The sequence below is a fragment of the Jaculus jaculus genome, chromosome 6, assembly GCF_020740685.1.
Source record: "Jaculus jaculus isolate mJacJac1 chromosome 6, mJacJac1.mat.Y.cur, whole genome shotgun sequence".
In the NCBI taxonomy this organism is placed as follows: domain Eukaryota; kingdom Metazoa; phylum Chordata; class Mammalia; order Rodentia; family Dipodidae; genus Jaculus; species Jaculus jaculus.
In genome coordinates, this window is record NC_059107.1 from 76,509,916 (window position 1) to 76,527,331 (window position 17,416).

The 17,416-nt window shown below is 43.2% G+C and overlaps 1 protein-coding gene across 1 annotated transcript; it reads left to right on the plus strand.

The window, feature by feature from the left end:
- Positions 1-8,668: 8,668 nt before the first annotated feature.
- LOC101604956 (prefoldin subunit 1) lies at positions 8,669-9,411 on the plus strand. Its single transcript, XM_004662192.2, has 2 exons — positions 8,669-8,868; positions 8,954-9,411. Exons 1-2 carry the CDS (start codon positions 8,669-8,671, stop codon positions 9,120-9,122), a joined length of 369 nt encoding a protein of 122 aa, XP_004662249.1. The 3' UTR covers positions 9,123-9,411.
- Positions 9,412-17,416: the final 8,005 nt, after the last annotated feature.

The window sequence follows — 17,416 nt, forward strand, 5'->3', positions numbered from 1 at the left end:
TATTTACCTTTTTTAATTTTTACAGATAAGTTATGAGCCTTACTTCTAACTTCAGAGAAATGAGATACCGTCAGAGTCAGGGGGGTCGTCACAGTCTGTACCATAACTAGAAACAAGAGTCCACAAACAAACACAAAATAGATACTGACAAAAAGAAACAAAAAACCGTGACACCTCCGATGCGTCCAGAACAGAAAACCAAATGCAGTTTCAGATGGAAGATGCCTCTGTGGTTTCTCCTGAAGGAGAAATACACAATCTTCCTTTACCAGATAGGAGACTGTCAGCCACCCTGACTCTCCTCAGATCCTGGGGCATCCCCCAGGATTGCAGCCTGTGGTCCTGCCAACCACCGTTGTCAGGTCCTCACGGTCCTGAACAACAGCTGCCCAAACCGAAATTAAAACAGATCAGAGCAACAGAAATCACAGAAATCACTCAGACAAACACTCAGACAAGCACTCAGACAAGCAGCGCTGCAGACATTTACATTGTTTACCTCCAAGGGGGTCTCTGGAGTCCGGGGTAGACGTGCAAATCCCTGGACGAGCTCTCAATTGAAAGACCCCCAGAGGGAGACCTTCACTCAAGTCTCGAGATAGCACGCACCCAAAGACACACAGGAGACCCAACTTGCTGCAAAAGCATGAGGCTTTATTTAGGAAACCAGAGCTCTGGGGTCGACACATATCTCACACAGGAGACAGAGGTGTCGACTCTTTGCCATTTCTTCAGTAGTAAGTTTTGATTTAATTCTTTATTGACCCTTTGTCATTTCTTGGGATGAATGTTAAGTCCATCAATCATAAACCATGGACATGTCTTATCAAAAAAAATAAAAAACTGTATAAGATCCTTTTTCTATACCCGTATTCCTCACTCTCTGAGAGAGGCTTTTAAATCCTTTATGAAAGAAGCCTCTTTAGACAATGAATGGCCCATCTTGATGGGACGGAATGAAGAGGGAAAACTTACCAGGTCTTGCCGTCTTCTTGGGCGGAGAAGCGGTGACCACTTAACAAATCCTCCGGAGGTCGCTGAACTGGGGGTCTCCGTCCGGTAGGAGTCCGTGCCTCGAGCCGCCACGTTGGGCGCCACTTGTCCCGACCCGCGGGACCTCGTTATTCATGGGGGCGAGGAGGACCCCAACCTGAAATAAGATGGGCGAGAGAGAGGAAGAGACTCAAGCAAATGTACACTTGTCAAGAGTCCAATTTTATTGAGCCACAGCGGCCTTTTTAAGGGTTAGGGTTAGGGTCTTGGGTGAGGGGGGGCTGGAGGAGGCAGGTGGTGGAAAGTTACAGAATCTTCTTGGCCTTTGGCCTAGGACAGTTTGCAGTTATTCCAAGAATTCCCGGTATAGTTCTCACGTCTCTGCAGTCACCAGGCAGGATGTTAATTAGTTAGGTGTGGCGGGGTGAGGGGATGGAATCAGTTAGGTATGGCAGGGTGGGGGGATGAGGAAAGGTCGGAAGTTGCTCAGGGCAGAAGTTATCTCAGGGCAGAGGTTATTTCAGGGCAAAGATCTGTTCAGGGCTCATCTCCTCGTCTCCAACAGCAGAAAGAATGTTAGAGCCAAAGGAAGGGTAGGACTCCTTACAACGTACTCCTCCAGACACAAACTAGCCTGGATATCCATGACCTCACAGCTCCTGACACTACCTTCCCAAGACCATCATAAAAGGAGGAAAAGATGACAACATCGAAATAAGAGAGACTGATTGAGAGGTGGAGGGGATATGATGGAGAGTGTAGTTTCAAAGAGAATGTGGGGGGAGGTGTGAATTACCATGGGATATTGGTGACATTCATGGAAGTTGTTAATTATAAATTTAAAAATAAAAGTAAATAAATAAAAATATCAAATTAAAATAAAATTTATAATATTTGTAGCAGCTTTACCAAAGATACCAAAGTTAGTTGCCATACTTGGAAGGGAGGAAATGAAATAGGTGGGGAAGAATTGAATATAAGATGCCCTGCAGTGAGCAGAAGATCTTGTTCAAATTATAAACTCTAATTTTCAAGTTATTACTTATAACTCAAAGTTTGTTACTATGTTTCTTTTAATAGATGATCTTTCAGACACCTAGTTTTGAAATTTTCTCTACGGCTGGAGACCTGCCTAGCGGTTAAGGAACCTGCCTGCCAAACCTAAGGACCCAGATTCAATAATTCATTACCCACATAAAGCCAGATGTACTAGGTAGCACATGTTTGCAGTGGCTAGAGGCCCTGGCATGTTCATTCTCTCTATTTGCCTCTCTCTCTCTCTCAAATAAATAAAACAAAAATTGATTTTTTTTCCTGCTCATATCTGCTTCCTCCCTTGAAAGTGTATCTGTGGCAGTATGAGTAGATGGCCCCCAATATATTTAGTGTTTTATTAGTTTGGAGTTTGGTGTTTCTGCAGCCACCTGGCTGGAGAAGGTGTCACTGGGCAGATCTTAAGGTGTGGTGGTAGGTTTGAAATTCCAATCGAGGTAAAGTGTGCCTAGCTGGTATTCCTGGAGTATGCTGTGTGGTTGTAGTTTTTGGGCTTTGGCCTTTGGGCTTTGGGCTTTGGGCTTTGGGCTTGTGGCTTCAATCTCAGCTTTGACCTGTGAAAGAAGGCCAACTTCTTCTGCCATTATGGAACTTCCCCTGGATCTATAAGTTTCAATAAATATTCTTTTCTCCATAATTGTGCTTGGTTTGGAAGTTCATCTCAGTGAACCTGAAGCTGTCTACTACAGCATCTTTTTTGTTGGGGGAGTGTCTCTGTACAATTCCCTGTTCTGGGACACAGGAACCTGAAACCTCTCCAGAGGTGCCCATGAACCTTGGTATTTACTGGTATCACCTAAGGTAGAAGAGAAAAGGAAGACTTCTTCCATGGAAGTTTCAGAGAGAACACAGATCTTCCTATATTTTGATAAGCAGAATTGGGAAGTAATAAAATTCTTTTAGTTTTGAGCCACTTGGATAATGGTAATTTAACAAGATAGTCCTAGAAAACTACTAGGAATACATCCGTAGAAGGGGTAAGGCTTGGGGTATCAATATCTACAGATAAGTACCTACTATCTTGTTTTGGGGGTGACCTGTTAGCCTGCCCCCATCTTTTCCTACACACTCATTAAGCTTAACCAAACAACCCCACTGTTTGGACTTGGTTATTCTGGGTCTCCTTCCCAGTGGATTTGGTTTCATACAAAGCACTGATGGGTGAGCTTAAATAGCCAGCACTGGCTGTCTACTGGCATTTCCAGCTTGTTACACTATTCTGTGGGCTTGGTTATTTGTGTCAAGTACATTACTCTTTGTGTCCTATTGGTCAGGGACCAAAGAATGTAAACTGTGAGAATTATTATTGCCAAATAGTAGTACTCCTGGTGTCTACCTTGACTGTTGGCTTTCATTGCCACAAATTGACTCCTGATACACATTCATAAATTCTAAAGATTGATACCCAGTCAGGATCCCATAGGTCAATGTCCATTATGATCAGTTGTACTAAATAAGCTGAACTCTTTTTTTTTTTTTTTTGCTTGTTTTCAAGGTAGGGTCTCACTCTAGCCCAGTCTGACCTGGCACTCACACCTTACAACAATTCTCCCACCTCTGCCTCCCTTGTGCTGGGATTAAAGGTATGTACCACCACACTAATCACCTAATTGAGTGAAGTATGACCCCAGCCTAGGTGCAAAGCAGTAACAAGAAATATAAAGGAAATCTGCAGTTACAGCTCAGTGGTAGACTGAGGGCCTATATGAAGGGCCCTTGTTTTGATTCCCAGAACACCTGCTCTGCAACCACAAAAGGGCTGCTATTGCAACTAACAGCCATTTCTTCCTGCACTAAGGGAACTGCTATTTCTCTCAATTTGTGATACCTGGGTGTATCAATTGGTTTGGTCATAACACCACTTGCTCCAAACTCCAAAAGCATTCTTAATTATCAAAAGTTATGTTTTAGGGCCTGGAGAGATGGCTTAGCAGTTAAGCTTTGATTCCCCAGTGCCCATGTAAACTGGATGCATATGGTGGTGCATGCATCTGGAGTTTGTTTACATTGACATTCTCTCTATCTGTCTCTTTGTCTCAAATAATTTTGTTTGTTTGTTGTTTGAGGTAAGGTCTAATACTCTTGCCCAGGCTCATCTGGAATTCACCATGTAGTCTCAGGGTGGCCTTGAACTCATAGTAATCCACTACCTCTGCCTCCCAAGTGCTAGGATTAAAGGCATAAAGGTATGTGCCACCATGCCCAACTTTCAAATTAAAAAAAAAAAAAATTAAGGCATTTTTTTGGGCCTAGAGAGATGACTCAATAGTTAAGGGAATCAGAGGCAGAGGTAGGAGGATCATTGTGAATTTGAGGCCACCCTGAGACTACATAGTGAATTCCAGGTCAGCTTGAACTACAGTGAGACCCTACCTTGAGCCCTCCAGCCCCCCCCCCCCAAAAATAGTTAAGGCACTTACCTGCAAAGCCTAATGACCTGTATTTAATTCCCCAGTATCCACATAACCCAAATGCACAAAGTGGTGCATGCATTTGGAGTTAAGAGTGCTAAAGGCCCTGGTGTGGCCATTCTCATTCTTCTCTCTTTCTCTCACTCTATACCTCTCTCTGTACCTCTGTGCATGCAAATAATTAGATAAAAAAAATTACTTATATTTATTTATTTGAGAGAGATAGAGAAAGAGGAAGATAGATAGAGAGATAGAGAATGGGCACACCAGGGCCTTTAGCTGCTGCAAACAAACTCCAGATGCATGCATCACCCTGTGCCTCTGGCTTATGTGGGTCCTGGAGAATCAAACCTGGGTCCTTTGTAGTTGTAGGCAAGTGCCTTAACCACTAAGCAATCTCTCCAGCCCTTTTTTTTTTTTTTTTTAAGTTTGATTCTAGGCTGGGATTGGGGGCACACACCTTTATTCCCAGCACTTAGGAGGCAGAGGTAGGGGGATCACCAAGAGTTCAAGACCACCCTGAGACTACAAAGTGAATTCTAGGTCAGCCTGAGCTAAAATGAGACTCTACCTTGACAAACATTAACAACAAAAATGTTTGTTTCTAATCCAGCTAATTAAATCAGTACCTGGATGCAGGCATGACCAAGATGAAATGTAAACATGAGTTGTGATGGATAAGGGAGTGTAATGGATAAGGAAGTGTTATAAAGTGGTATGCAGGATGTGGTACCTTGCAAATGTTATCTTTGTTATGCAGAATGCCAGACCATCAGCTTGAATGAGATAACCACTAACCTTTTTTTTTCCCTTCACATTTGTAACTAGGTTTGTGACTATTGTCACACAGGCTTGTTTAGCAATTTGTCCTTATAATCCATGGCCAGATGTAACTGGGGCCTGCACTCTAGGCTGGAAGTGTAGTCCTGGCCAAGATTAAATGCCTGTACTTATCAGTGTCATATTTGTGTTGGACTGGTGAATCTCTGAGTGACAGACCTATTGCAGAGTTTTTGCCAATTACCTAAGACTAGCTGTGAGTTGAGCATTTTAAAATCTTAATGTGGATCTCTTGTATCTTCACTCTGGAGTTCATTTAATGGCTCCTAGTTTGTGCAAGGTTTGAGAGTTACCAAGACCATGGAGACCACTCTGAGACAAAGATGGAAGTTTTTATTCAAGGAAAAACATGAGCTGCCAGGACTAACTCACAAGAGCTGAGCAGTCAGCTTTGAGATCACAGATAGTACCCCAATATACAGTTCTTCAGTTGGGGGAAGGTGAGGAATGGAAGGAATTTCTTTGTTCTTTACATTAGCCATAGGGTGTGAGACCAGAAGTGACCAGGTGAGAGATAAGGGGCAGGAAACCTCGACCTGGGGCATTGTTAGGCAAGGAAGGGATAAGAGGATAAACACCCAAAAGTTGGGGTTCACATGTATGGGGAATTTCCTGAACCCTAAAATCTCACATCACTTCCTCCATCCAATCCAAAGGCTAAGAATGATCAGATAATATGTGCAGCCCATAGCAGAAACTCCTCTGCTTTGCTGTAACTGACCTGCCAGATGTTTCCAGCAATGTATTTGAAAAGTGCCTTGGTTTTCGACCTTCCTTTGTTCTGTAAGCATACTAATTCAAGAGATTGCTAATACACTCAAAATTTATGTTCTGAGGCCACAGCCACTCATATTTGACTCCAGAACAAACTATTCCTTGTTTCCTTTGAGGGGAAAGCTATGTGCTAAGTATTGAAAGTATTAATTTTCAAAAGACAGAGCTTTTGTGTAAGATCTTAAAAAGAGGAGTTCACTTTCTTTTTGTTTTAATCTTTTTTTTTCTTTTAAGTTTTGGTTTGGTTCTACCTGAGTACTGTGATTGTTAAGTTCTGTTTTCTTCTGTTCTTCTAGAGAACCCTGACAAAATACAAGTATAGTCAAATGTTTTCATTTAGTAGGAAAGAATGTGGTAATTAATCAGCTTAAAGTGTTGAACTAAGAGTGAACTGCTAATATTTCTTTTAGAAATTACATATGAAGAAAAAGTGATGTGATAACTGAAGGACTCAGGAACCAGATGGACGCCATGACAGGCTTCAGAGTCCTCAGTAGGCCTAAGTTTCTGTTTCCCGGCAAGATCTAGGTTTTTTATCTTCTCGTAAGGGTGGGTTTATGTTATGAGCATGTAAGGACCAGCATATGGTCCAGGGACAGTTTAGATAAATAAGTTTTTTTCTTTGTGTGTGAGAGTAAAAATGCAAAGTCAAACTTTGTAAGCAAAAACTAAGAGTAAGCTGAGTACAATGACATAGTAAGAGATTAGCAGAAGGTGTGTGTGGAACCCTAGATAAGTAGTGGAAAATATAAAAACCCCAGCTGCTCAGCAGCCGTTGTCCCAGTCCTCCCGACACTATGACTGAGTGAACGGCTGCTCAGCAGTCGGGACTGAGACCTCCGCGAGAAGCATCACCGATCCGAATTCATCTGTCCGACACGCTGTCCGAATGACCGAGACTCGCCTTGAAACACCGCGAACCGAGAGAAAAGTCGAAGCACGGACCCCGCGCCACCAGGTTGTAAAGCATCAGAAATCTCGCAGACCGAGTCTCGCGTTGCGACCGAGTCTCGCGTTACTGCGTCCCAAGTCTCGCGTTATCAGGTTGTATACATGTTAGACTCGTTAGAAATATTCTTGTGTTAGTAGTGATGAATATAGTTTGGTTATATATTATATTAGCTATAATATTAGTTGTGATAGTTTGGACTTGCTTGTGTGTGACTTTCATCCCAGTAAACTCCTTTGTGAGTACACCAGTGTCTGAGTATTATTGACCTTCGTGGGCGGAATCCTCTCAACCAATCATCTTTGAGAGTGCTCGCGACAGTTTAACAGTTGCTGGAAACTGACTACGCCATACATTCCTGTAGTCATAGATAAGTTCAATTCCCCTAGACCCAGCCCGCCAACTTTGCCTGCCAAAATCCTAAGCCAAGCAGAAGAGTACAAGTGCAATTACTGTTTAAATCAACCAATCATGTGCCCATTCCCTTCTACTATGTTCAAATCCCTATAAAAACCCTACTCTCCCACCACTCAGGGCTCTTGTATGGATCCACTGCGTTGGTGAAGTCAGGAGGCCGGGCTTAACCCTGACTTAAAGCTCCTTGTCCTCGCATACGTGTTTGGTTCTCCTTGGTGGTCACTGGGGGTGCCGAGAACTGGTCATAACAATAACAGTGTTTCAGACAGTTTCACCTTGTGTAGCCCAAGCTGGCCTTGAACTTGGTTTCAGAGATTCTCCCATGCCAGCATGCTGGGATTATAGGTGTGAAACACCTTGATGACACCTCAAATTTATATCTTTGGATAATAATAATAAACATGGGGAAATTGGGAATAATTTTAAATTTGAGGCAGAAATTAGTTGAAAGCAAATTCTCTTCTCACAATCAAAGAAATTCATTAATTTTCTATCTTTAAAATGTTCAACAGTCTGTATCAGCTTAGTATTTTGCTGATTTTCCTTCAAAGGCAAAATAAAGTATGGTAACCAGTTCTGCTTTCTGGCCCTGCCTGGAAGGTGAGGTAATTAAGGTGAGATGTAGGTGAGATGTAATTCAAAGTCACGAAAAGAGTTCTTGGCCCACAGGATATAATCCTAGCAGGGCAAGCAGGAGATCAGGAATTCAAGGCCAGACTGGACTACATGAATCCTGTATCTCAAAAGAAAAAGACAGGACCATCTCTGAGCATGCTCAGCTTTGTAGTAAAGATAAGGGCAGGGATGACTCTCGTCATCTTCAGCTTTTGTCTTAGAGATGGCATGTAGGAATGCCTCTAGGCTGTTTTCCTCATAGTTTTTTTTTTTTTAATTTTTTGTTTATTTATTTATTTTAATCAAGGTACCTTCTCACTCTAGCCCAGGCTGACCTCACACTCACTCTGTAGTCCAGACTCAATTTGTGACAGTCCTCCTACCCCCAGCCTCCCTCGGGTGCCACCATTTCCAGCTTCCTCTAAGTTTTAGCCTTAGTTTTTAGCCAGAGCTATAAGAAAGGAAGCAATGTGGTTCTCAGCACAGCATAGTGGAAAGCAAATCTGGTCTCTTTCATGAGGACAACACCCAGGAAGAAACAAGTTACGATAACTCAGTAATAGCTGGTGGTAATTTCCTGTTTTATTACTCTGCTTCAAAAACTGGTTTTCTGAAGATGGCGGCCCCCGTGGATCTGGAGTTGAAGAAGGCTTTCACAGAGCTTCAAGCCAAAGTTATTGATACTCAACAGAAGGTGAAGCTTGCAGACATACAGATTGAACAGCTAAACAGAACAAAAAAGCACACACATCTTACAGATACAGAGATTATGACTTTGGTAGATGAGACTAACATGTACGAAGGTGTAGGAAGAATCCACCTTGGAGGAGGTGTCAGTATGGGCAGATACTGGGTTCCAGCCCTAAGTGTTACTGGGGGCGACTCTGAATTCCAACCTAAGGTTTATTCTTCAATCCAAGGAAGTAATTCACAATCAACTGTTAGAAAAACAGAAAATAGCAGAAGAAAAAATTAAAGAACTAGAGCAGAAAAAGTCCTACCTGGAACGGAGCGTTAAAGAAGCTGAGGATAACATCTGGGAGATGCTGATGGCACTAAGGGCGCAGTAGGAGCCACCCTACAAATGTCTTCCTTTCTGACCCTTACCACCCTGGCAAGCCTGTGCCGGGCAACTGTGTCCCTCAGTCTAGATGGATGTTTCATCTGGGTGGCTTAGCAGCCTTGCATTCTCTATATCCCCCTTCAGGTCCCACCCCTGTACATTTTTTTTTCCTGTCTCTGCCTGCCACCCCTGCCCAGGACACTCTTCTTTCCTGGGAGGGAGCCAGGAACTCCCAGGAGAGGGAAGGTGGGGGTGAGGGCAGATGGGGAAGTTCTGCATTAGCCTGCCACTAAGCAGGTGGTTGGACCAATAAAAGGCTGTGTTCTACTCTGTGAAAAAAAAAAACAAAAAAACAAAAAACTGGTGTTCTGCCGGGCATAGTGGCGCATGCCTTTAATCCCAGCACTCGGGAGGCAGAGGTAGGAGGATTGCCATGAGTTCGAGGCCACCCTGAGACTCCATAGTGAATTCCAGGTCAGCCTGGGCTAGAGTGAGACCCTACCTCGAAAAACCAAAAAATAAATTAAAAACAAAAACAAAAACTGGTTTTCTTTCTAAAGACCCAGCAATCAGACCATACTCAGTACTGTTGTTTCAGAGGGTCTGTCCATGGTTGCCAGGGCAGGACATGTGGCAGCAGAAGTGTATGGCTGGTAACAGGTCTTCTCATCTCCTCCCACCCCCAAGGAGAGAAAGGGGCCATGAAAGCCTTCTTTGTGGTATCTTTGATTACTACTTTTTAATATGTTTTATTTATTTATTTGAGAGAGAAAGAGGTAGAGAGACTGGGCATGTCAGGACCTCCAGCCACTGCAAATGAACTCCAGATGCATGTGCCACCTTGTGCTTCTGGCTTACATAGGTCCTAGGGAATCAAACCCAGGTCCTTTGGCTTTGCAGGCAAGTGCCTTAACTGCTAAGCCATCTTCTCCAGTCCTGGTTACTACTTTTTAGTCAAACTTGACTTCGTCAAGAATAGAGTGTGGTGGTGCATGCCTTTAGTCCCAACAACTGAGAGGCTGAGATGGGAGGATTTCCAATGAGTTTGAGGCCAGTCTGGGGCTATAGAGTGAGTTCCAGGTCAGCCTGGGCTAGAGTGAGACTCAGCCTTGGAAAGACCAAAAATTTAAGATAAAATTTCACATTACAAAAAAAAAAAATGACTTGTTTTTCATGACCTCATAGAAACTGTGGTTACCTGTACAAAACCTTCACAATATTGGACCCATCAACAGGTTGTTACAGATGATAGAGGAAGAAGAAAAATAATGATAAATTGTTTTTTTAAATTCAAATGAGATTTTCATTTCATTTATTTATTTAATTTTCTTGTTGGTTTTGTTGCTATTGTTTTTAGTTTTTCGAGGTAGGGTCACACTCTATCCCAGGCTGACCTAAAATTCACTATGTAGTCTCAGGATGGCCTCAAACTCACAGCGATCCTCTTATGTCTGCCTCCCACATGCTGGGATTAAGGGTGTGCACCACCACACCTGGCTAATTGTTTTGTTTTTATTTTAAAATTAATTCTCATGTAGTCCAGGGTGGTCTCAAACTCCATATGTAGTTAAGGGTTATCTTCAACTTTTATTTAACAGAGGGGGGGGGGGTGGGCATGCCAGGGCTTCTTGCACTGCAAACATACTCTGGATCTATGTACCAATTTGTGCATCTGGCTTTAATTGGGTTCTGGAGAATCAAACCTGGGCTGGTAGGCTTTGCAAGCAGTCACTTTTAACTGCTGAGCCATCTCCCTAGCCAACCTTGAACTCTTGATCCTCCTGCTTCTACCTCCCAAATATTGGGATCATTGGTAATACCACCATGCTCAGCCTCCATTTTATATTTATTGTACAAAAGAATCATTGTCTTTTAAAAATCCATATCTGGGGCTAGGGAAATGGTTCAGTAGTTACAGGTACTTGCTTGAGAAAACCTGTGGGCACAGAGTTCAATTCCCCACACCTATATAAGGCCAGATGCCAAGTGGCACATGCTTCTGTGGACCCAGTACACCTAAGGTGATGAGAGGTGCCTACAACAATGGGAACTGGAGCCAAGAGACACTAAAGACTCATCTCAATGGAAATGAGCAAGTCCAATGTTCCAACCTAAAAGTTACGGCCAAGCCATACTTCTTGTTGTTGCTTAATATATATTTTTTTATTTATTTGCAAGTAGAGAGATAGAAAGATAGGGAGAGAGAGAATGATGCCACGGCCTCTTGCCACTGCAAATGAACTCCAGACGCATATGCCACTTTGTGCATCTGGTTTTACATGAGTACTGAGGAACTGAAGTGTTGCAGGAAAGTTTTCCCTAAATAGGGGTGAGATGGCAGACCAAAGTATAATTATACCAATACCAGTTCAATGAACCAATGAGTTTATTGGGGGTTCACTTACAGGACATAAAGAGAGGTTACTTATAGGAACGTGGGGCTCCCAAAGCAGCCATTTCGATTGAGATTTCTGTGTCAGAATTACTCCGTAGATACTCCTTCCTTAGTTTCAGGATGAGGCCTTACTTACAGAGCATCAGGACCTCAGAGCAGCCGCAACATGGAGAAGTCTCATTCCACCCTGAATGACAACTGCCCTGTGGCTGTTTCTAAACACTCCTTGTCCCTATCCAAGAGTATGAGACCACAGAGCAGCCCTTCAGTGGGGCACACTATACTCCTCCTGCAGCCTGGGGGTGAGGGTGAGACCCCAAAGCAGCACTTCACTGGGGCTCACTATACCAGGATTATCCGCGCAGATGCACTTCCTTCAGCCTGGGGGTGAGAGCTTACTTACAGAGGATGAAACCCCAAAGAAACCACCTGGACAGAGCTCAATGTACTGGGATTACACCCACTGATGCTTATTTACAGAGCATGGAGACCAGAAACACCACCTCAATGGAGCTCATTAGTCCTTGATCTTTTTTTTACCCTCTATATATCTATCCCCCTGAGGTCATGCGATCCTGTGCATTATTGTATGCAGCTGGCTCCAGAAGTGCCTAAATCTTAGGTGGGTGTCTGATGACCCACCCTCCTAACACCTTCTCTGGTTAGTTGATCCAGCTGGTTTTAAAAAATATTTTTATTTTTATTTGTTTGATAGAGAATGGGTGCACCAGGGCCTCTAGCTACTGCAAACGAACTCTAGACACATACACCACCTTGTGCATCTGGCTTTAGGTGGGTACTGGGGAATTGAATCCAGGGCCTTAGGCTTTGCAGGCAAGTGCCTTAACCACTGAGCAATCTCGCCAGCCCCCAGCTGCTTTTGATAAAGCTTGCAATAGTTGTTTACATCTTTCACTGCAGAGGAAGTTTGCCATACAACACAAACCTAAGATGTCAGGCTTTGCAAGCAAGTACCTTTAACCATTGAACCATCTCTCCAGCCCACTGTTTTGAGAAAAGGCTTCATTATGTAGTCTTGGCTGGCCTGGAACTCACTATGTAGACCAGGCTGGCTGTGAGTTGCCTCTGCCTTCTGGGTGCTGGTATTACAGGTGTGTACCACCACATCTGAGTCCAAGTATTTTGTTGTTTTCCAGGTAGGGTCTCACTCTAGCCCATGCTGAGTTGCACCTCACTCTGAAGCCCAGGCTGTCCTTGAACTCATGGCAATCCTCCTACATCAGCTTCCCAAATACTGGGATTAAAGGCGTGTACCACCACAACCAGCAAGTATTTTTATATTACCAAATACCATGAGATTCTACCTGGCCACTAATGTTGTCCAACTTCCTATTATTCCTTCCACTGAAGGCTTTTCTACTTACCTTAGACTTTTTAATTACTAATAACCTTAACTCTAGTCCACAGGCTCTCAGTTGGAGGTGATCAGAAGCCCTATAAGAGGTTTTAAAAAATACAGATGTCTGGGTCATAGCTCTGACCTTCACAGTGTGAAAACTGGAAGTGAGGGTCTGAATGTGCACACAATTACAAATATGTATCTATTGGAAATTATGGAGTGACCTGCTGCTAAACATTCCTCTTAATTCATGCACAACTCCCTCCAATTAGGTAAACTCTAATTCCCCTTGTCAAATGCATCTTGTACCAAAATTCTCTCTGTCTCTCAAATGATCTCATGTATCCCAGACTGACCTTGAACTCACTATGTAGCCAAGGATGACCTTGAACTTTGGATCCTCTTGTATCTACCTCTAAATGCTGAGATTACAGGTGTGTACTGCTACACCCACTTTATGAGGTGCTAGGGATCAAACCCAGGACTTCCTGTATATTAGGTAAGCACCCTACCAACTGAGCTACATCCCCAATCAGTCTAATGCTTTTGTGTTGTGTGTGTGGTGCATACATGCTCATATGTGTGCAGGCTACATTGTTGGAGTGCTTGTGCACATGTAGGTGAGTTGCATGCGTGTGGAGGCCAGAGTCTGCAAACAAGATGCCAGGCACTTGTGCCACTTTTTGCATGATGATTTAAGTGAGGGTCTGGGAAATTGTCCCTTACCTGGTGGCTCTGCAAACAAGTGCCTTTAACTGCTGTCTCCCCAGCTCCTCTCCACTTTAGTTTTATGAAACAAGGTCTTACTGATTCAGCTAGACATGCTAACCAGCACACCTCCGGGATTACTCCCTCCTACCTCTGCCTCTCCAGCATGTGGGATATAGGCATACACTACCACACTGGGCATTTTAAGCAGGTGCTGGGGATTTGAACTCAGGTCTTCATGCTTGTAGAGCAAGTGGTTTACCCACTAAGCCACCTTCCCAGCCTCTCTTAATTCTTTAAGGGAGATAAATCCTACACTGAATAAAACTTTTCATCTTGATTGTTTCTCAAGGGAGGGTCTCACTCTAGCACAGGCTGACCTGAAACTTACTCTGTAGTACCAGGTTTACCTCTGCCTCTGGAGTGCTGGGATTGAAAGTGAAAGTTTTCAATTATGACGGAAATTTTAAGTGAGGAAGTTTATTTGCAGTTAAGCAAAGCACCTGGTTATTCTTTGAAATAATACAAACAGAGCCAGGTAACCTTTAATCCTAGCACTGGGGAGGCAGAGGTAGGAGGATCTCCATGAGTTCAAGACCACCCTGAGACTACATAGTGAATTCTAGGTCATCTTGGGCTAGAGCGAAACCCTACCTCAAAAAAACAAGAAAGATAAATAAAGAAAAGAAAAGAAAAACAGGGATTCTTCTTCTTTGACAAATTATGTTTAATTGATAGCTGGTCATCAGAAATAAAAATAACTTCTAGAATGCAAGTATGGATATGCTTATTGTTTTCCAGAGCTTAGCTGCTCTCTTCATCTGTCATCAATAGTACTGACTTATTCTCTTGCTGAATGTTGTAAAAAGGTTAGAGTTACCCATGTCCACTCGACATAGCTTCCCAATTTCTCCTTATGGATGGAATATAGCACCTGTTCAAACTAAAATAGAGTCAAAAGCTCACCTACATAACACCCCAAAAGCCTCTGGCAGGAAACTCAAATAACTCAGGAATGTGCAAACTGTCAACTACTTAATGAAGAAAACTCAAGAAATGCAAGGTCAAAGGTTCTAAAAGGACCGGGAGTATCAGGGAAGCAGACAGTTGTGAACAGAAAGTATTGCATTTCCAGCTGTCCTGTAAAAAACTGTGGAAACAGACTGCAAGTAGTAGGTACATGTCTGCTTCTCTCTTCACACTGAAGTTGCAATTTGCAACTGATTTTGTTTATAACACACTTCCTGATCATTAAGGACCTACATATGGAGAATCCCTGTTAGCAAGGTGGAAACACAGGGCGGGAGGTATCCCTTACAGTGGCACCAGCAGAAAGGTGAAGGACACTAGACACATTCAACAGTATGTGGGGGTCACAGTGGCTGCCCTGTGTCCTTGAGGGGAGTGGCATGGGACAAAGACAGGGCCAGGCTTGACACCTGTGAGGAGATTCTGCCCATTCAGGTGAACCCCGAAGTATAGACAAAGCCGCTCACACTTCCTACTCCAGAGCAGGACGCCACCCAGAGACACGTGAGGGTCCCTTTCCTGCAACTTTTTCTGCTACATCTGGCTTTACCTTGGCAGGCCCTAGCTCTCAACCAAGAAGAGTCCTAACCTGGAACACTAGAAGATGGCCATTGTCTCTTGTTATCAACTACCAAAGGTGACTTGTTTTTGTTTTTGTTTTTTGACAAAAGATCTCACTCTAGCCCAGGCTGGCCTGAAACTCACTTTGCAGTCCAGGCTGGCCTCAAATTCATGGTACTTTTCCTAACCTCAGCATCCTGAGTGGTGGGATTAAAGGTGTGAGTCACTACATCAGGCTTTATCTGTTTAAAAACACAGCATTGGGGCTGGAGAGATGGCTCAGCAGCTAAGGCGTTTACCTATAAAGCCCATGGATCCAGGTTCAATTCCCCAGGACCCATGTAAGACAGATACATAGGTGGTGCATGCATCTGGTGTTCATTTACAGTGGCTGAAGTCCCTCTTTCTCTGTCTCTTTCTGTTTCAACTAAATTTAAGAAATTTTAAGGGCTGGAGAGATGGCTTAGCGGTTAAGCGCTTGCCTGTGAAGCCTAAGGACCCGGTTCAAGGCTCGGTTCCCCAGGTCCCACGTTAGCCAGATGCACAAGGGGCCGCATGTGTCTGTAGTTTGTTTGCAGAGGCTGGAAGCCCTGGCACGCCCATTCTCTCTCTCTCCCTCTATCTGTCTTTCTCTCTGTGTCTGTCGCTCTCAAATAAATAAATAAAAAATTTAAAAAAAAAAGAAATTTTAAAAACAGAGCACTGCACTAAGGAGCTAGCTCAGCAGATAAAGATACTGAGTTACAAAGACTGTAGGTCTGGGTTCCATTCCCCAGAACCCACAGAAAGCCAGATGCTCAAACTGGCACATATGCCTAGGGTTCATTTGTAGTGGCAAGAAACTCTGGCATGCCCATATTCTCTCTTCTTCCCTCCGTTTCCCACCCCTCTCTCCCTTTCCCTCAATGAATTTTTTAAAAGGGGGATGTGTGTGGAGATGACTCAGCAGTTAAAGGTGCTAGCTTGCAAAGGCTGATGGCCTGGGTTTGATTCTCCAGTACCCTCTTAAACCCAGACACACAAAAACAGAGCACTTATATGTGGCCATTTGAGAATAAACTCTGGGAAAAGCACAGGAATCTCAATAGATAAGTCTAAAAACCTAGTTTTAATTACTAACTTCCTCTCCATCTCTAGCAACTGAACTTCCCATTTTTCTCAAATTCCAAAGCAGGTATCAAAACCCATGATAGATTATCCAGTCTTACACACAGAAGAGCTGACTGAAAGCCCTACTTTAAAAAATTATAGTTAGCAAGGCGTGATGGTACATGCCTGTAATCCCAGCTCTTGGAAGGTAGAGGCAGGAGGGTGAGAACTTCAAAATCACCCTCCACTACATAGTACATCTGGGCTACATGAGACCCTGTCTCAACAAAATTTTTTTTTAAGTCACTAAAGGTAGAACACAGTAGCACACACCTGTAATTCCAGCACTCAGAAAAAAGCTGAAACATGAAGAATGCCAGTTCTACATGGGACCCTGTCTTAAAAAGATACTTAATTTTTTTCATGAGCTAGGGTTTCTCTATGAAGCCCAGGATGGCCTCATACTTGATATGTAGCAGAGGACAATGCTGAACTTCTGATCCTCCTGCCTCTACCGCCCGTGTGCTAGGATTACAGACACATACCAGCACTCCTCATTTCTGTGGTGCTTAGTGATGACCAGGGCTTCGTCCATACCAAGCACGCAGCCTACAAACTAACCCACTTTGTTCTTTCTCTCTGGTAAGCTCATCTCTTAACATTTAATTCAACAAGAGAGATGACAATATCATTCATATTTAGACTGAGCTAGTTTTTGGATAAGCAAGAAACATAAAACACTAGAATTCCCCGCACACTATCCTAGGCAAAGGACAAGAACATATTAGATATGAAGAATATTTTTTAAAAGCATCAGAATTTCACCAAACCTTCACCTCACCAATTTGGGATACCTCCATACACATGCACACAGACACACGCATGATGAATGTTAAATATTTGGGGTTTTCACATTTCTCACTTTTCTTCTGTCCCTACCCTAGATCATTCTATTTTCATAATATTCAAGCAGTTTGCTTTAAAGAAACAAGCCAACCTGATATTTCATTTCATTTGGCTGAAAGTTCAGAAATAACCTATTTGTGAAGGAAACTATGTCACATTCAATTGAAACTCCATTTCAGCCATGGTAAGCAATCAGCTGCAACATAGATCCTGTCTATCTCAACTTAATAAAGCGTGTCAAAGTTCCAGGAAA